The sequence below is a fragment of the Stegostoma tigrinum genome, chromosome 5 (assembly GCF_030684315.1).
Source record: "Stegostoma tigrinum isolate sSteTig4 chromosome 5, sSteTig4.hap1, whole genome shotgun sequence".
In the NCBI taxonomy this organism is placed as follows: Eukaryota; Metazoa; Chordata; class Chondrichthyes; order Orectolobiformes; family Stegostomatidae; genus Stegostoma; species Stegostoma tigrinum.
In genome coordinates, this window is record NC_081358.1 from 43,829,178 (window position 1) to 43,850,471 (window position 21,294).

Here is a 21,294-nt window from a genome sequence, read left to right on the forward strand (position 1 = left end):
AGGTTGTGAATGAGATTGTAGATATGCTTGCTGAGCTGGTGGGTTTGGTTGCAAACGTTTCGTCACCCTGCTAGATAACCTCGTCACTGTGCCTCAGTAAAGCGTTGGTGTTCTGTCCCACTTGTTAGAATGGACAGCTCTCCCTGCTATGCAACCCAACCTTTGGGTCCGATATGTAGATGACTCCTTCGTGATTATCAAATGCACAAAACTAGAAGAAAGACACCGACACATAAACAACATCCTCACCGGGGTAGAGTTCATGAAAGAAGAAGAGAACAGTAGCCAACTAATGGACATAATGGTAGAGTGCAAATACAATGGGGAGCTCCAGACTAGGATAAATAGGAAGCCCTCACGTACAGACCAGATACTCAATTACACTAGCAACCACCCCAATGCTCACAGAGCTGCATCAGGACACTACTTAAACACACCGCAACACATTGCAGCTACCCAGAACCACGCAAAGCAGAACAGGAACGTGTATACAGAGTCTTCAAAAGGAATGAATCCCAAAAAGCACAATCCGCCATTACCTCCGACACAGACCACAACAGAAAGATATAGCACGACTAGACTCAGTAATCACTCTACAGTACATTAAAGACATTTCAGAGAAAACCATAAGATTACTCAGACCCCTAGGTATTAGAGTAGTCCACAAACTGACAAGCACCCATGGACAGCCACCGACGAATGTCAAGGATCCCGTACCCTAAACCAACAGAACCGGTGTAATGTACAAATACTGTGCAAGGACTGTGAGAAACGCTACATAGGCCAAACTGGAAGAGAACTGATAGTATGAATACACAATCACCAATTAGCCATCAAGTGACACAACCAGTTCTCACTTGTCTCACTGTACATGGACAAAGAGGGACACAGCAGGGACTTAGACCAACACATCCATAATCACAAAAACAAAATTGCTGGAAAAGCTCAGCAGGTCTGGCGGCATCTGTGGAGGAGAAAAAAAGAGTTAACGTTTCAGCTCTGGTGAACCTTCCTCACCGGACCCAAAATGTTAACTCTGTTTTCTCCTCCACAGATGCTGCCAGACCTTCTGAGCTTTTCCAGCAACCTTGTTTTTGTTCCTGATTTATACCATCCTCGGTTCATTTGGTTCTTACATCCATAATCACACAAGCCAAACAGAGAATTGCTAGGGAATTCCTGGAGGCCTGGTGTTCTAACTGAAACTCCCATCAACAAACACATTGACTTAGACCCTGTTTACAAACCACTGAGAAACAACTAAAAGTGGCACCAAACACCTGAACAAACTGAGGCATGTAAATAACAAGCAGGACAGAACACTGACACTTCATCAGAGGCGCACTGACGATGTTACCTAGCAGGGTGATGAAACGTTTGCAACCAAACCCACCAGCTCAGTGAACATTTCTACAACCTCATTGTCACAGTCTGCTTGTTCAAGATTATTGTAGGATGGTGGCATTTGGGCATGAATTAACCATGTTCTAGTTAAACACTAGAAGGGGTTTGAGGGCTAAAGGCTGTTTTTAATGTTTCATTTCCTCCATTTTTGTCCTGCTGTTATCGCTTCATAGTTCATTTGTTAGCTAGAATTTGCAAGTGGATTTTGTTCTTGTATTCCTGGTTAGTAATGATCCATCTGTTTTATGTGGGTCTTCAGTAAGGTAGCTGTTGATCAAGGGAATGGCCTCTATGTACATGGATCATAATTCTTGTCAGTTTGTCAATCGTCCTTCCTGTTTGAAGTGAGAAACGTGGAAACTGGCACAGACTTAGTGGGCTAAATGGCCTTTGATTGTGCCGTAGGTTTCATTAGTCTAATGACAGATAGTTGTGGGTTCACGGAGTGTTCGTGCTAACACGGCTGAGAGGGAACAACTGTCTCTAGAGCCTGAACAGGCTCGTGCTCGTTTTCTGTAGAACAGAGGTCATTGTGAATTGGTTGATGTCTTCAAAATAAAGATGATGTTTGACATGGGAGGCATAGACAGGCTATTTCTGCTTTGTGGGAGCCAAAACTAGAATTCGTTAATACAAGGTGGTCAGTCCTTAAACCAATGTGAAATTCAGAACAAGCCAGTTTACGCTGAGAGTGGTGGGAACACAGAAACTGTCACCAAGGTTCAGATAATCAGCGTAGGTATATTTACATGCACAGAGAGAGAAAGGAATCGAATAATGTGCTAGTAGAGTGGATGGAAGCACATATGGACCATGCTGTGTATTAAAGGCCTGTTGAACCAAAGGCCTGTTTTCTGGTCTGGCAATTCCATGTACTTGTATGGAAGTTAAAAAAAATTACTTTTTATTTTCTTTTTATTTTACACCCGACCACACCCCAATCTCTGCATCTCACAGCAAGCCGAGCAGTTGGGTCGAGAGGATCAGCAATGGTTACACAAAAACCGGAAATTAGTTTTGATGGTGGATCTGGACCAGACTTTAATCCACACGACGGAGCAGTTGTGCCAAAAGATGTCCAATAAGGTGAGGTGCTGGTAATAGTAAGCTGAGAAGTACCCTGCTCTGGAGATACAGCTGTATGGTTGAATCTTATCCTAGCAATAAGCCACAACGTGTCCCATTTTCTCAATGATAGTTTCACTAAGAAATGCATGCACATATTTGGAGGATTGTTATCAAACAAAACTGAACCACATCAAGAGTTATTTATGATGGTTGATCAAAGGCTTGTGAAAGAGAGATTTTAAGACTTTTCAAAGAGGAGAGTTGGAGCTAATATCAAATTAATCAACTTTTTATGTCATTGCTGAGGTCTTCACTCTTGGGTTGCTACAGTCTTGCTTATCAGCAGTATTTCTCCTTCTCATCATTTATACATTTAATTTGTTGCTTGACCTGACACTCGTGAGACTGTTTGGGATTACCAGCCAGATCTCGTAATTTGCCTATTCTAGCCTTTTGCTTTGTTTTCAGACCTATATGTGTACTGTTTGCACTTGGCTAACTACTGGCCTTCCCCAACCATTCCCTCCCTCCTTTGATATTGCAAAATGTCACGAAAAAAAACGCGTTATGTATCCCGATCTGGCCTCATTAGCCGCACAAATCAGCTGAAAGGAATGGCTGTCCGGCATTGCCTTGCTACATTTTCTTGATTTAGAATACCACTTTTTAACTCATCTAACCCTCCTGCATGTCCCAGTGAGGAGTCGAATATTCAGCTGTTGGGTAGTGTTGTATAGCCTATCCTTCCTTCTTTCAGGTTTACTTACCAGCTTAATTCGTTGCAGTGCAGCGCCTCATAAATTTCTGTCCACTCCACTTGGCATTTTGATAAACCTGTATCATATCCAACCAGCAACAATCACTTGGTATCTCCTCATAAATTTGCTGGTGCAGCTGTGAAGCTGAGCATTAGGGAAAAGTCTAACCAACATTTCTCGTCCTTTTTTAACTGTGCCTCCCAACATTTCGGCCCATGGTGTTGGATTGATCTGTGCTGAGTTTTCGCGCCGCTCTGTCCTTTATTGTTCCATTCTGTGATGTAGTCACTTGCAAAGCTGCATAGGAAGACTTAGCTGTTCCAGCTTCAGTCTACCAGATCTTACTCGAGAAAAGTTATCCACTTATCCATTGTTTCAAAGGACATACATTTCTTAGCTCATTGAAATTATTTTGGATTCTCTGCTGTCTGAACTCTGGAAGATCTCTAGCTCTGACAGCAACTAATCCAACATCATCCAGATATTTGCCATCAAATTTTCCTTTGACTTCACTTCAGGCTGTCCTGTTCCCGGTCACTCTCTTCAGTTGGTTGTGACTGACCTGTTGAGTGTCGATTTATCTTGTCCATCAACAACTTCCTTACCTTTATGTTGGTTTCCAGTTTGTCTTGTAACCATGTAGATTGCATTGTTCCTGAACATTGCGGTCAAGCACCTTGATGAATCATTTGTCATTGAAGTTGTCACTTTTCAAAAAGACTTGCTCTGAATTGCATGGAGGCAATCAGATTGTGTTCGATATATTATAAGGTGCATCTAAACATCTTAAAAATCACAATGCCTCTGTGTTGTTGGTAGTTTAACTTCCAGCTTTTTCTGTTTAAAACAGACTTCTTTTCTCATTCCAGCTCTTCCTTCCTGTCTCTGACCTGTACCATTCATGACATAACCTCGTCTAACGTCTTGCCGATGGTTCATCTCCGGCATTCATTAACTTCCTAGGATTGCATGCCATCTGGAATTCTCTCTGCCTAATCATTGCATGCTTGACTGAATTCGATGAAATATTGAAAATCATTTAGGTATTTTAATGACATAGGCTGCTGTCATCCCTTACCTTCGATGCCTCCAACTATTGTTCATCATTTTCCCAATTTGATCTCTCTGTTTCTTCTTACCTCAAGATGGATGTTCAGAATGAACCTTGAATATCTGACGTTCCGTGTGTGGAAGTCACTTCCCTGTCACCCTCATAGGTTACAAGTTAATGCTTAAATTTGTAAATTTTTTGCCTGTCTCTACCTTATGACCAATCTATCATTATCATCTTTTTGTCATTTAATGCTTGTTACTGTAATTATATTCTTCCTGAGATTCCTATACACTATGGAATGTGCCTTCCTTATCCTCCTTCTGTTAAAGTCAAGAGCCATCACACAGACTCTTATTTGAACTTATCTTTCTCATGATCTCCAAACTGTGGAAGCCCCAACTCCAGTGTTTTTGTTTCACCTTGCTTGCAATTTACAACCTCCTGCGCTTCAAACCCAGCAACCGTTAGTAATGGACCTGCATTTTTCTTTGACATATCGACTTCTGTTGTTTGTTTAGTCCCTGATGTGCTGATCACTCAACCATTGATGGCCATGTTTTCAGGTGTTCCCCCCCCCACTCTGAGTAGTGCATTTCAACAGCTTACATCTCTCTTTCTTTTCCTCTAAACCACTCCATTAAAAACTGCCTGTGTAACTGGACCTTGTGTGCACATGTTAGCTGACTGCCACTGCTGTGAAACACCTTAGGATGCTTCAGAAGTGCTGTTTAAGTAAAGTTTGTGTTGTTGACGTGACTTCAAACCTTCACCTTAACGTGATTTCTTTTAAGAAAAGAAATCTATTTTATACCCCTACAGCTATGCAATAATGAATAGAATGCCACCGGGCAAACTCAATAAGTGTTGTAATCTTTTGCTTATTGTGCAATATTGTAGTTATGGATATGACAGAACTGCCATGTCTATCAATAAGTTTTGTGGTACAGGGCGTCTATTCTACTCATTGCTCTATTCATCTCTATTCAGTTAGGGAACAATTTTAGGTACTTGTTCAGCTGTTTTGCAGGCATGCTTTATTTCGGCAGGCTTTTTGATCTTTCTCTATTTGCTAAATTTTTCTGAAAGATCTCGCTGACAAAAAGTGAGGACCTCCTGGATAAATCGTGAACAATTAATTGGCAGTAATTTATGTCTATTCTGAAATCAATTGTGGTCTTGTTAGTTCTTTGCAAGTAAATTACGTGGATTTATAGTGCATCTCTGTTCTTTAAACTCATCTGCAGGGAATATTCCATTTCCAACTGGGGCGGGGAGAGCCAATGCTGCACACTCGACTACGACCTCACTGTAGAGAATTTCTGGAAAAAATAGCAAAACTGTACGAGTTGCACGTGTTCACCTTTGGCAGTAGGCTCTACGCGCACACAATTGCAGGTATGTGGGAGGGAAGTGGCTGGAGAAATGATTTTAAAAACGTGGGATGCGGTATTGATGTTAGTTGTGAAGGAGACTGACCTGTTGTGCATCTTGAACCCTTCCAGGCACTTTGTGTTTTATAAAGTCTGTAAATATGGAGAATGGAGCAGGGGCTGGCAGAGGGAATGCCACCTTTTTGTCTTGGAGCATTATTTTCTTTAGGGTGGAGCACAATTGCTGTTCACCTTGTTGCTTAAAGAACTTGAATTCTCTTTTATGGGCCACTGTAGACTGTGGTATGACAGTTCTTGGAACTGCAAGGTGTATTTGTGAGGAGTTAAATTGGATAGCTGTAGTACACAGGCATTTGGATTGCTATGCTTGAGCATTCCGTGCCTTTCAAGGTTTTTTTTTTCAGGGAATGTTGGCCCACCCGATCTGTCAGCAACTGATCAATTTCCTGCACCATCTCAGAAGGCAGTTAAGAGTTAACCATATTACTTTGGGTCTGGAGTTATATTTAGGCCATCTGTTAAAGATTGCAGATTTCCTTCCTTCAAAGATCTGAGTGAACCAGATGGGATATTTAGAATGATAAATAATAGTTTTATGGTCATCTTTACTGAGGCTCACTGTCTGTTTCAGATTTATTGATAGAATTCAAATTCTACTAGCTGCTGTGGTGTCCCCAAGAGTATTAGCCTGGAATTTGATTATTAGTGCAGTGACATTATCACTATGCTTGCACCTCTCCCATTTGAAGTAACACAGTGAGTGTGCCAGGGTAGTTATTTGCTCAGGCTACTTGAAGCTAATCTACATTGCTTAAAGTGGAATTGCATTGAAGTTAGAATAGTGTTTATGGTCATGTGCACCCAAACGAGTGCAGTGCCAAGTTTGTAATGTTGTCTCTCAGCGCCATCTCAGGTACAGGGTACCTAGATACAGATACTGTAAGCATTGTTACAGAATTGAAGAGTGGATAAAAAAGCATGGGAATAAAGTTTTATAAAGCCCAGAATGATATTTTTAATTATCTAAAGTATACAAGTTATAGTCCTTTTCCATTGAGTCTGTGCCAACAGGGCTTCAATACAGGAGGCCTCGGTGCTTCCACACACTGGTGTCTGTCCCAGATTCACTTCCAGGACTCGTCCCCGGCTTGACTGGCACTCACTCTGCTCCTGATCTGGGCTCCTGCTCTGGGTTTCAATCCACAACCGCTCTGCTTCAGCTTCAGTCCCCAACTGTGACTCTGTTCCTAGACTCAACCCTGCACTCGCTCTGCTCTCCGTTCCGGGCTCTGGTCTGCGACTTGGCCCCCGGCTCAGCCCCACACTCGCTCTGCTCCCCGCTCCGGGCTCTGGTCAGCGACTTGGCCCCCGGCTCAGCCCCACACTCGCTCTGCTCCCCGCTCCGGGCTCTGGTCAGCGACTTGGCCCCCGGCTCAGCCCCACACTCGCTCTGCTCCCCGCTCCGGGCTCTGGTCTGCGACTTGGCCCCCCGGCTCAGCCCCACGCTCGCTCTGCTCCCCGCTCCGGGCTCTGGTCAGCGACTTGACCCCCAGCTCAGCCCCACACTCGCTCTGCTCCCCGCTCCGGGCTCTGGTCTGCGACTTGGCCCCCGGCTCAGCCCCACACTCGCTCTGCTCCCCGCTCCCAACAATCTCTTGTCAGTCTGGCCATGTTCATAATATTTATTTGCTTCATTGTAGGTCTCACACCCGCATTTCATTGCTTACAGCTTGCAAACCTGACTGCTCCATCATCCAAACAGGAAGCACGGTGGCCACTGATACACTTGCCTCCTCTTGCAGACCAAACGTCAGACACATGGAGGTAGCAGGAACCAGCTGGTGGGCGGAGAGGCACACTTTTATAATCTAAACCTGGTTGAGGAGATGATGCTGATAGTTATTGCAGTAGCCTTACCAAAACTATGGAAGGTGAAGACATCTTCATTCCTAATGCTCCTCCTCCTCACATCCTGTATACCACCTACCTTCCCCTTATTCGTGGGCAGCTCAATGGGAAAAGGGACAAGAAATCCATCCTTCCCAGGCATTTGAGGACCAATGGGGAGAAAGTGACATTGAAGCTGTTCCATCAAGTGACAGTGCTTAAGTGGTAGAGCAGTGGTTCCCAATTTCACAGTACCGCAGCACACGTCAATGGGGCAAGCAATTTCATGGCCTGCTCACTTTTCTGAGCTGAATTAATGACACATTTACTTGCATTTACTTCTGTTATTTTCTTACGAGAGAGGTTTTCAATATAGCACATACAACAAACTAAAGAAGCATTAATGTTTCAAATCCACTGAAGTAAGACACCATCTTTAACTGCGAGCAATTGCATGTGAGTTCAGCTGTGGAGAATTCTACTGAGATCTGTGATGGGCAGGGTTATGAAGGAAGACGGACGGGCATAAACAACAAAATGCTTGATGACACTCTCACAGAGCTTGGAAGAGTGTGTCGCCCTCTGACTTAAATTTGTATCCCCTGGTTATTGATGTCTCTGCTGATGTTTTCTCTGTGTCCTGTCTTTGCCCGTTATAGACTTGTGTACCACTATCAGGACCCTGCTCAACCTTCACTGCAGCCCTGGGGATCCTCGATTTATGAACTTACTCCTTACGATTGCTTGTACTTCCGAATGCTATCCCATAAATGCTTTTTGTTTATAAAGACCCGACCTGAACATTTCATGTACCTGTGCATGGCTGCTTTTGATTGTGCTCTGAGTTAGGAATGGACTCCAGAATGGAACCTGTTTGCAATTTGGGGACGATGTGTAATTTGTAAACAGCTGAGCTGATGCAGTTGAGCTCGTGTCGACCTCGTTGTCAGTGGTGGCCTTTTGAGAGGGGCAACTACTCATCTAGGAAGTGTTGAGCATATTCCAGAATATTTGCTTATGTAGGGACACTGGAAGATTTGGCTGCTCAGGTGAGGGGTGATATTCTTGCAGGGACAGGCCATTGTTTTTCTGTGCAGAATTCAAGAGATCACGAGCGCTTCATAAATCTTGCACTGAGTGGGAACAGCCTTGCCACCATTCATAGACTGTAGATTATGTGTATTTGTGGAGTTCACTGGAGGCCCCAAAGCTGAATGCCTACTGCCCTATGGATTGTAAGTGGCAGGGAAGAATTTGGGTGCCACTACAGTACAATTGCACTTTAAGCAACGCAGGTCAGCTTGAAGCACCCCAAGCCATTCATGAAGCTGGGCCCCTCTTGTTGATGCATGAAGCTAGTGTATACTCTTTCTGTTAAAATCATGGTAATGAGTTGGCAGTGTCAGGATGTCAAACTCCAGCGTTACTTGAAAGAGATGCTGACATAGTGGTACTGTCACTGGGTGAATAATCAAAATCCTAGGCTCGTGCTCTTGAGGGCATGAGTTCAAATCCCACCACAGCAGCTGGTGGAATTTGAAATCTATCTGAAAGCCTGAAATATGAACCGAGTTTCAGTAGTCATGACCATGAAAACATCATTGTTGTAAAAGCTGTCTGGTTCACTCATGTCTTTAGGGAAAGATAGCTGTTGTTTTTACCCACCAGGTCTGGCCTACATGAAGTCATCATGATGTGACTATGACAAAGTTTCTTCGATATCTAAATCTTTGGAATGCAGTTTGAATATTGCTTATAGTAAAAAGATCTTTTTTAAACATCGATTCACAGTTTGCCTTTACCCCAAATTCCATGCCCCTTCCTGATAAGCAGATTAAATATTAAGTGAATGGTTATCTACACCAAGGTTCATAGAACTATTTATGGGGATTATTTTGTTCATAGAGTGTTCAAAGGAGGAGGTTAATTATTACCTCAAGGTGAGGCTTACCTGTTCTGAGGAAGACAATTACACGGAAATATATGGCCCTGATTGGAGAAGACTTGGTGGAATCAATGATTCTTCCTTGATCTTAATTGGCCTATATTGTTCAATTAACTGAAATTTATCTGTTCAGGAAATAGCTGACGTTTCCTCTGTTGGTGTTGGGCAGTATTTTGTTGCTAAGCTAAATTTTTAAGAAAAGAATTTAGAAACAGATGAGCAACTCTACTTTGTGTCCATTGTCAGATATTTAACTTCTGCCAGTGCGTGTTTTGATTGCCTGACAATGTACACGTGTCTAATTTTCATTTGGTTAGAACATTTTCAAATGATATGATTGTAATGTTTTATGGGAACAGTTGGCGGCAGTAGCAATCTAAAGATCAGCACTGTTCCAGCAGTTCCATTAAACTAGCTAGCTGAGGAATGATCACCTTCGTTTTATTTCTTTGAAAGTTTGAAATGCTTTGTTTATTTTGCTTTCTTTTGAAACATCAACATCATCGTAGATGAGGGATCTTGCAAAACCCTCTATGTGGCACTGATGTTGAACGTCTGTTGAATTTTATACGTGGAATCTGGATAGAATTTAAGAGGATGCATATTACATTGATTACTTTTAGAAAATAATTCCAGATTCTTTGAGATTTATGTGAGGAACTTTTTTTTTAAAATCACCCTGATGACTTTAGCTCTGATACCTCCTTCATTTGTCCCCAGCCCACTGAGAGAAATGGTTACTCTCATTTGAATATTTCTGTTAGATCACTTCATAATCCTCATCTTCAAGGGAATACAAGCCAGGCTATGCAACCTGTCTTTATCATTTAATTCCTTAGCCCCTCTATCATTGTTGTGCCCTGCTGATTCACCACAATGTTCTTTGAACATAAACACATTGCTATAGCTTTCTCACTAAAGCTTACAAGGGGATGTGGTTAGAAAAATTGCAGATTGCATGAAAAGAAAATTTTATGATTGCATGAACATTTCTAAGGCAGTAAATAGTGTGGAGAAGAGCTGTAAACTGCAGGAGGATGTTAGTGGGGCCGTCAGTTGGCAAAACAGGGGCAAAGAGAATTCAACTCAGCAAAGTGAGAAGTGATGCACCTGAGGAGGGTTGACAAGGCAGGAGGTTTATTACATTGTGAATGATAGGTTCCTGGAAAGTAATGAAGATCAGAGCGACTTTGATGTGTGTAACCATAGGTCCTTGAAGGTAGCAGAACAAGTAAATAATGTGAATAAGAAAGCACATGGGATTCTTGCTTTTTTTAAACAAACAGTAGAATACAAGAGAGGGAGGTTATACTGGACCTGTATAAAGTGTTGGTTAGGTGAGGACTTGGGTCAAAAGGTAGTGTCTGGAGAATGGAAAACGGTGTGCATAGGAGAGGGAACTCCAGAGCTGGGAACCTTTCAAATCAGCCATCAATAAGCAATTACAATTAGAGATGTTGGCGAGGCCACCGCCAGAGGAGTGCAGAGTCTCGGGAGGATTGTGGTGCTCCAGTAAATTACTGAGATGGGGTGGGGCATTGCTTACAGAGGGATCCGAAAACAAGAACAAAAATTTTATAATCAAGACTAAAGTAAGAGTGGAATATTACGGATGCTGGAACTCTGAACCGAAAATCAAATGCTGAGCAGCTCTGGCAGTGGGCAGTGGAAAGACAGTGTTAACATTTTGAGTCAAATAGGACTCTTCTACAAACTTTGTTTCTTTCTCCGTACGTACAGCCAGATGCACCCAGCTTTTACAGCACTTTCTCGTTTTATTTAAAATCAATATGTTGTTTGAATGGGGACAAGGTCGATGAGTGAGAGCAGGCCTTAATGCAAGCCAGGACACAGATCGTTCTTTTTTATTTGGTTATTATCATGTTTGTGTAGAGTAGAACAAATTATAATCAAATAGGGTGATCCTGGTATTGAAGCTGAGAGGTTTTTCTGGGGGAGGGATAATGGTAGTCAAACCTGGCCTGGGATCTGAAAGTGCAGCCAGGACTCTTGTTCTGAGCTCCACTTTGCCAGAAAAGAATAACATCTAGAAGTTGGTTTTGTGGTGAATCAATTGCTGTGCTCCTTCCTTGCCAACTTGGTTGAATTGACTGTCAGCACTCTCTGTCTACACATGCTGCTGGATGATAAACAACTGTGCCCGTGTCACCCCTGATGAGATGCTGTTTGAGGAGGAGTTTGTGCCTTTGGTTGCGGCTAAAGAATTTTGAAAGAGTTCAACATCCAGACATGAGCAGAATTCATTGATGTGTGGGAATGAATGTGTGGCCTTTGAGGACTTACCATTCATCCTCAGTAAGGGGGAAGTCAGAGGGGATGGTGAAGACCCGGCAGGGCTTGGGGCTGGCGTTGGGTGTAGAGCTGAAGCTGGGAGTGGGAGTGGGTGTGTGTGGGGGTGGTCATGTAGGTGGAAGCGTTGGCATTGTTGACTTGGCAGAGGAAGTGATGACGCCAAAGGCATTGGCGCAAGCTGCCAAGGCGACAGCATGATTAAAGGTGCCAGGCAAATTAAGAATGAGATTGTAGATAGGTTTAGGGCCTAGGGTGGTGGAGGAGGTCTGTGTTTGGAGGTAAGCACAAGCAAGTTTGGCACACTTGATAGAGCGGAGAGAAAGTGTTGGTTGAGGGTGTGGATCCTATGGAGAATGAAAAACACTAGAGGTCCTTTGCAGGTCTGGGAGAGAGAGGCTCTGACCTGGGGTAGGGCTGACCGTAGTGAGAGAAGATGTTGGTGTATGGCTGCAAGCGTGGAATGAAAGATCCGCAGAGAAAACCATTTCTGTAGGCTCTGGATGTACTGTAGATAACGGTTGTTGCAGTTTGGTCCAAATTGGGGTGGTCTGGATGTTGTTCGGGTTCCAAGGGGTATGAGCCGGCTGCGTAGGCAGGTACTGAGAAAGGAGACATGGCTGTAGTAATGGGTTTGTTTCAGTATGTGGTCGAAGAGCTTCAGGGCACTTGTGCCATCTATTTTGAGTTTGCCTTGTAAAATCTTGTTACAATGCTCAGTTGAGACTAAACACTGTCCATTGGCTGGTATTTGAAGTGGTCTGTGTTCTTTTCATTAAGAATTTGTCTTTCAATTTCTGATTAGACTGTTTGGTATAACGCTTTCAATTCTGAAACCATTTGTTGCATTTCTATTAAAGAAGATACGCTAAACATATCAGTCTTATTTGCTTTATATTCATTCATATTAGTTAAATTTTCAAAACATCGTACCCAATAACATAATCTCCAATTTGTCTCCCATTTTCATAGGCTCTTTTTCTTGTTCATTTTTAGGGATCTGAGCACACAGAAAATAATCCAGGATGCTCCCAATGTAACATTTCAGTTTCTTTTACTTCCACTGTCTGTCGAACCACCCTTAACTAAGCCAACAAGCTTGAATCTGCTAGGTCATTTCCCAAAGGCAGTTCCTTCGAGAGGGGATAACAAGGTGTATAGCTGGATGAAGATAGCAGGCCAAGCAGCATCTTAGGTGCAGGAAAGCTGACGTTTTTGGGCCGTGACCCTCCTTCAGAAATAGGGGAGGGGGGGGGGGAAGGGGTTTCTGAAATAAGTAGGGAGAGAGGGGGATGCGGATAGAAGATGGCTAAAGGAGAAGATAGATGGAGAGAAGACATACCGGTCAAATAGGAGGGGATAGAGCCAGTAAAGATGAGAGTAGGTGGGGAGGTAAGGAGGAGATAGGTCAGTCCAGGGAGGACAGACAGATTATGGGGGGGGCGCTGAGGTTAGTAAGTAAGAGATGGGGGTGGGGTTTGAGGTGGGAAGAGAGCTTGGGTGCGAGGAAGGACAGTTAGAGAGGCAGGGACGAGCTGGGCTGGTTTTGGGATACGATAGGGGGAGGGGGGATTTTAAAGTTAGTGAAGTCCACGTTGATACCAAGGCAGGGTTCCCAAGCGGAATATGAGTTGCTTTTCCTGCAATCTTTGTGTAGTATCGTTGTGGCACTGCAGGAGGCCCGGGATGGACATGTTGTCTGTGGAATGGGAGGGGGAGTTGAAGTGGTTCGCGACTGGGAGGTGCAGTTGTTTATTGCGAACCGAATGTAGATGTTCTGCAAAGCAGTCCCCAAGCCTCCGTTTGGTTTCCCAGATGAAGAGGCCACAACAGGAACAGCGGATGCAGTATACCACATTAGCAGATGTGCAAGTGAACATCTACTTGATGTGGAAAGTCTTGTTGGGTCCTGAGATGGGGGTGAGGTGGGTGGTGTGGGGGCAGGTGTAGCACTTCGTGCGGTTGCAGGGAAAAGTGCCTGGTGTGGTGGGGCTGGAGGGGAGTGTGGAGCAGACAAGGGAGTCACAGAGAGAGTGGTCCCTCCGGAAGGCAGGTAAGGGTGGGAGGGAAAAATGTCTTTGGTGGTGGGGTCGGATTGCAGATGGCGGAAGTGTCAGAGGATGATGCGTTGGATATAGAGTTTGGTGGGGTGGTACGTGAGGACAAAGGGGATTCTGTTTTGATTTTTATTGCGGGGAAGAGTTGTGAGGGATGAGTTGCGGGAAATGCGGGAGTCATGGTTGAGGGCATTCTCGACTACCGAACGGGGGATGTTGCGGTTCTTGTAAAACGAGGACATCTGAGATGTGCGGAAGTGGAATGCCTCATCCTGGGAACAGATGTGGCAGTGGCGAAGGAATTGGGGATGGCAGTTTTGCAGGAAGGTGGCTGGGAGGAGCTGTATTCTAGGTAGCTGTGGGAGTTGGGCTTGAAGTGGATATCAGTTTCTAGGTGGTTGCTGGAGATGGAGACAGAGGGGTCCAGGAAGGAGAGAGAGGTATTGGAGATGGTCCAGTTGAACTTGAGGTTGGGGTGAAAGGTGTTGGTGAAGTGGATGAACTGTTCGAGCTCCTCATGGGAGCATAAGGTGGCGCCAATACAGTCATCAGTGTAACTCTGGAACAGGTGGGGTTTGGGGCCAGTATAGGTACTAAAGAGTGATTGTTCCACATAACCTACAAAGAGGCAGGCGTAGCTTGGGCCCATGCGGGTACCCACGGCCACCACTTCGTCTGTAGGAAGTGGGAGGAATTGAAAGAGAAGTTGTTATAAGGGTGAGGATGAGCTCGGCTAAGTGGATGAGGGTGTCGGTTGTGGTGGGAGGGGGGGCACTGGTCAGGCCTGCAGGACAGGAAAAAGTGGAGGGCCTTTTAGCTCATCTGTATGGGGAATGCAGGTGTATAGGCACTGGACGTCCATGGTAAAGATGAGGTGTTGGGGACTGGGGAATTGGAAGTCCTAGAGGAGGTGGAGGGTGTGGGTGGTGTCATGGACGTAGGTAGGGAGTTCCTGGACCAACGGGTAGAAGGTGGAGATGAGTTCGGTGGGGCAGGAGCAGGTGGAGATAATGGGTTGGCCAGGGCAATCAGGTTTGTGGATTTTGGGAAGGAGATAGAAGCGGGTGGTGCGGGTTTGGGGAAGGATGGGGTTGGAGGCTGTGGGTGGGAGATCACCTGAAGTGATGAGGTTGTGGATGGTTTGGGAGATGATGTTTTGGTGTTCGGGGTTGGGGTCATGATCAAAGGGTTGGTAGGAGCAGGTGTCGCAGAGTTGGTGTCTGGCCCCTGCGTACTGTCTCCTATAGGAATTTGTTTCACTATTCCCACCATAGCTTCTTCAATTTCCGGGTCATGCATTAATTTAACACTGTGCAGTTAGACTGGTTTGTAACCTCGATGCAGATCTCGAATTAATATTGTCTCGTCCATTAACTCGTTTGGAAGACTAAGAGTATCGTCAGACAGCAACAGTGACTGACTTGCTTCAGTATCATTATCGGCTTACATCCTTAATTTGAAACTTACGAAAATACCTCCTATTTTGAGACAAAATATTCAGAATGTCTAGTTATCAGATTCTTTTTGTTAATGTTCTAAGAAGAATTCTCATGCCTCCTGTGAATTATCATCCTGCTGAGCTTTTCCAGCAACTTCTGCTTTCGTTTCTGATTTACAGCATCTACACTTCTTTCGGCTTTTGTTCTGAATTATCATTTACCACTTAATAGATTCCAAAGAAATATATTCCCTTTGTATTACGGCTACAGTTTTAGGACCTCTTCCCTTTCTTGATTTCCCTCTATTCTGAGTCTTTGACCTTCCAACTATGGCAACTGGTCTCCCTTATAATTTTCATCAATTGTCCTTGGCGTGTTCATTTCTTTCTTCTACTTTTTAGCTGCAGCCTTTCTCGTTTATTACTTTGGCATCGTACTGTCTGTTCTCTGGCAGCTGCAGATTTTCTATTTCTCCAATTTCTTTGTGGATTTCCATGTAACCTCTTCCGCACCTGTAACTGTCCGTGTGAGACACGACAGATATCTGACAGAACTGCTGCTTCTCTGAGGGCGGCACGGTGGCTGCCTCACAGCATCAGTGACCCAGGTTCGATTCCAGCCTCGGGCGAATGTTTATGTGGAGTTTGCACGTTGTCCCTGTGTCTGCATAGGTTTTCTCTGGGTGCTCAGAGATGACAAAATCTTCATGGCAGGTCACTTAGATATAAGGAAACCCAGGCTAAAATATGAAAACATTTTTATCGTCATGATTGCATAAAAATATTTTGGATATGCTATCTGTCAGGTAAGAGGGAAACTTGCATCTTAAATTAAACCTGTGAAAGAAACGTAGAAAATGAGTGGGAATTTCATTCAACCTTCTGAACCTGCTCTTCTTTCAGTGTGATCGTAGTTGATTATTCAACTCAGTATCCTGTTCCCACTTTATCCCCAAACCGTTTTATCTCATTAGCCCGACAAAAACATTGTATCTTGCTCCTTTATGAAAACATTCCATATTTCGGCCTCAACTGCTTTCTGTGGCAGAGAATTCCGCAGGCTCACCACACTTTTAGTGAAACAAGGTCTCATCTCAGTCATAAATAGCCTAGCCAATAACCTTGGACGAGCTCCGATCCTGGACTCCGCAGTCATAGGGACATGCTCCCTGTCTAGTCCTCGTAGAATTTTCTACATTTCTCTGAAAGCTATTTGGGAGGGTCTTTATACATTGTGTAGGGCACATACATAAAGCCAGGATTGGGAATCCTTATCTTTTGACAGTGACGCGTATTTCCATTAAGGTTTTGATGAGGCAGTGTCTTTAGGAAACGAAGAAAATAGATACAGGAGTAGGCCATTCAGACCTTTGAAACATGACTGTAAAAGTGATACTTGAAACAGCAGTTCAGTCTTTCACAAAGAAACACAGTTAGAACAAGGATCAAAATTTATGTTGCAGATACTCGAGAAAACTGATAGCTAGTTTGGGAATGCAATACTTACATGTCCTGTGTTTATCAACCACATTCACGGTGCAATGGAGTGATGGAGTCAGACTTTGAAAACCATGATTTCTGAGTGATTTGGATACCGTAATACTTCTATGACTATTTGCTATTAGGGATGCTCCTAATGAGCCCACAGAATGTAGTATTTTTGAACTAAAACATGGAAACGAGGTAAAATTACCACTAATTTAAAGAAATATTTTTTCAAATTTGAGAGGAAAACTGGCTGAAGCATGTGAGTTTGCTAAAAAGAATTTGAAGGGTGCCCAACAAACAATTAAAAACTAGAGGTGGCAAAGAGGCCACAATTTGATATTCAGTTGAGGGGAAACAAGATGTTAGTATTGTCCACCTGTCTCTGGGATTTATTAAAAACCAGGTTCATTGATCAGTATCAAATCAAAAAAACATCCAGTGGTGTGAATTATATAATGGGTATTCCAGGTAGGAGAAAGAACCATCAAGTGTGTTAATATTAGTACATTAAAGGGATATTATGACAGGGATGAAAGCCAGGAGGAAAGTGTCCCTACAATAGTGAAAGAAATGAGAGGTGAAATCAAATTGTCGAAGAGGTGAAGAATTAATCAGCAATTGAAAATTCAAAAGTTGATCCTCCAACAATTACTTTGGATAAAATGGAAATGTTTCAAAGGTTAAATAGTGTCATATTTTATCTGACAGAAAACTGTCAAATTGGTTTGTGAAAACTATTACAGAATTATAAATTGAAACGTGCGAATAAACCAGGAAAAATGGTTTCATAATGTTAATGTATGAGATGCATTAAACAACATCCTTGCAGACTTGATCCAGAGAGATTAACTCAAGCAAGGGAAGAGATTAAGTTTGTGATGAACAATGACATTATTGAACTGAGCTACAGTAACTGAAAATCACTAATCATAATGTTGTCAAAACCAGATTGGTCACAATAGTTCAGTATTTGATCATTGCAATGTCTGTACAATAACAGAAGTGAACTGGTGTCCTTTTCTGAGCTTGTAAGACTACATTGAAAAAAATTGCACGTACACAATTTGTCTCTCAAATTAAATAGCTAAAAATTGTGTTGGTCAGAACTGTTGATGGTCAGATCCAGAGAAATATCAACTTTCAGCCAGATGAACTTTATGAATACAACGTTGTGTTGTTTGGAATGAGAAATATATCAGCAATGGTCCAATGATTAACCAATAAAGGAAGTGAAGGGCTGTGCAACTGTTGTATGCATTGATGATTAGTTGTTTTTAGCCAAACCTGGAGTAAATATCTATGTCATTTGACTGAAATGTTAGAATCATATCATAGAATCAAAGAATCTCTACAGTGTGGAAACAGGCCCTTCAACCCAACAAGTCCACACTGACCCTCAGTGCATCCCACCAGACACATCCCCATATAACCTTACACATCCCTGAAATCTGTAGGGCAATTTAGCATGGCCAATCAATCCAGCCTGTACATCTTTGGACTGTGGGAGGAAACCGGAGTGCTTGGAGGAATCCCACGCGGACACGGGGAGAATGTGCAAACTCCACATTGAGGATGGAATCAAACCTGGGTCTCTGGCGCTGTAAGGCAGCAGTGTTAACCAGTGTGCCACTCTCAGGTTCATTAAGCCAATTTGGTTATAAATCTGGCTATGCATATGTTTGCCAAAGTGAAAATGACTTATTTGGGCCACACTGTGGGACAAGAGGAAGTAACACCTCGAGAGGTGAAAAAAGGAGATATTTGGAACTTTTGCATGCCCAGGGCAAAACATGAAATTCTGTTTGATGTTGGGTTGGATTATTTCTATTGCATCTTTGTCCTGAGGCTGAGTTAACTAGTTTGTTGTAAAAACACAGTAAATTTGATGAGACACTAGAATGTTAAAGTGTCTGAAAATTTGACAGCTGGGCTGACAACTGCCCCAGCTTTGGCTGTAGTGAGTCATGAGAAGCTGTTCGAACTAGGTGTTGATGCCAGCATCATCAATGTGCTGGCTGGTTTACTGCAACATGATGTGATGGGGTTCGACCAGACTGTGTTATTTTTGAAAGAAATTAATCACATGTCAGCAAAAATGTTCAATGATTAAGAAGGAGATATTGAGTCGACTTCATTTTGAAATGTGCCACACAATAATGTGGAAGATACTGGTGTTTATACAAGCCGTAGTCCTTCGACTTTTTTGGAACTATTTCTGGTCAAAAACTTGTGATTAATTCTTCAATGTAAAATTTTAAAATTGTTTATGTGCCTTGAAAAGGAAATATTATAGCAGATGCTTTATTGATAGCTGATATTAAGGACATTGGCTACAGTGATGCAAATGGACTTAAAAATATAGTTGCTAAAACTCATCTTATGTCAGTATGTTACTATTGTTACTGTGACATAGAAATAATGTGAAGATCGTTTTTGGGTATTGAAAATACTTAAAGGAGACGTTTTTCATTTTTCTTCATTGGAAAATAAGATGCAAGATACAGGATTCATATAAATATTATTTCTGTTCGAGTTTTGGTTTTGAAACATTGGCAAGTGGGCTTTAGTCAGTTTCTTTTCAGTTTGAAGAATTAGGAATTGATTTTTTTTTGCTGATGGGAAAAATCCAAAACTAGAAAAGCAATTGTTTTCAGTTCGTAGAAGTCCTGGTTGGAGATAGATATAAAACACAAGTCCCCCTGAGAAAAGAAAATACAGAACATTTACTGATTAAGTTGCCTTTGAAAGTTACAGTCTAAAACTGTTCCGTTAGCATCTGGAAGGCATTGTTTGAAACTGACACAGTCTAAGCTCAGTGTGGAATTAATCAAGAAGAGACTACAAATGTCTCAAGACAGTAAATTTAAAGAAACAGTAAAGTTAAACTTAGGGAGGTAATTAAAAAAGTGAACTCGCTCTGGTATTTGAGCGCATAAAGTGATGGAATTGGATTAGATGGGATTATGATTCCAGTGTATTTCAAAATCTTTCAGACTGTGTTATATACAAATAGTGTATTCCATTTTATTTCTTTTTCATTGTGTAATAAACTTCTGTTTTATTGTTAAAGCTAAGTCTGGATTATTACGCACTTGAGTTTCAGTGAAAGATCACCTTGCTATATGTAAATAAAGCACAATATATCAAGCCAGATTTCATTTTGGGATTTGACTTGTCCTGTAATAACTTGAGCTGGAACTGTAGATCTATTCAGGATCTTATGCACTTCAGTCAAGACACTTACCCTGCTTCAGAGTTTGGTGGAAACAAGCCCAACCTGTCAAACCCAACCTCATAAAGCAGTCTGCTTATTCCACATATCATTCTGGTAAACCGACTCTGATCGGCTTCCTTTTACTTTTTTCCCTAAATATGGAGACCAAAAACTGCAAGTGAGCTGTCTTCTTGAACTGCACCTTGTCTTAACTAATACCGGTGTGATAGGAATGCGACAAGTTATGAATTTCACCAATCAAATGAAGACATCTTTTTTTAACTTGCAGTCATCTGTTCTGGCATTTTTCTGGCAATGTGATCTAATCATTCGGCTCTGAATTATGGTTGTACTTTGAGGCTGTTGCACAGATGTTAGTAATGTTGATAGTCATTTTGGTGGCTCAGCAACTGTTTTGAACCTGGTTTCCCTTCTAAATCATTCCAGTCATGCACATATTTCTCACAGGCAGCACTATGTGGGCAATGAAGCAGCCAAGTGGATGCATGTTTTTGTTTTCCAGTTCAGTTCAGAACGATTTGAAAGAGCTTTTAGATCCAGGAAGAAATACTTTATCCAGTGTGATGCCATCTGTTGTGTTGTCTAATTGCAGATAAATCATGAACATGGAAATTACATTGGGTGATGTAACAGAGAAATGGGTCATTTGATTCAACCATTTGATACAGACAGTTGTGCAGCACGCAAACCTCTCCCTGTCTTTCCCCCAGCTGACTCATAACAGTGTTAACCCGTCATTCTCTTCCTCTTCATTGGCTTCTCAAACTTTCTCTTGAATGCATCTATACTGTTTGCCTCATCCATTCGACACGATAGCAAGATCTGTATTCTCATCTCCCTGAAGTAATTCAGAAGGAAATTCAGAAGAAATTTCTTTCCCAGTTTGATTCCCTGGTGACTGTCTTGTACTGATAGCCCCTGGTTTTGCCCTTGCCCACAAGTGGAAGCACATTTGCTGACGTGGATTTCACTGGTTCTCTGGGAACACACAAGGAGGACCCCTGGAATAGAGATAGAAAAGTGGCAGGTAGTATGCCCATTATCTTCCTGCCATCATGCCATCATTGCCAGCAGCAAGGAAAGTGGCAGACAGGCCTCCTGCTCACAGACCAATTGAGCCACTTAAGTGGTCAATGAAAGGCCTGGGAAATCTTTCTTCATAACTGTTTCCATTTGTGTGGAACAGCCTAACAGGAAACCAATGATGTTAGATAGTCACCAACAAATCCAACTGCGAATTCTGAAGAAACCAAACTGTT

At 42.7% G+C, this 21,294-nt stretch overlaps 1 protein-coding gene across 2 annotated transcripts in view; it reads left to right on the top strand.

Moving 5' to 3' along the window:
- The window catches only part of ctdp1 (CTD (carboxy-terminal domain, RNA polymerase II, polypeptide A) phosphatase, subunit 1), a 270,284-nt gene that overhangs the window by 32,960 nt on the left and 216,030 nt on the right, over nucleotides 1-21,294 (top strand). For both annotated transcript variants that reach the window (XM_059645960.1, XM_048529206.2), the window contains 2 exons: nucleotides 2,362-2,490; nucleotides 5,529-5,679. In XM_059645960.1, coding sequence (XP_059501943.1) covers nucleotides 2,362-2,490; nucleotides 5,529-5,679 — 280 coding nt within the window. The remainder of the gene's footprint in view (nucleotides 1-2,361; nucleotides 2,491-5,528; nucleotides 5,680-21,294) is intronic.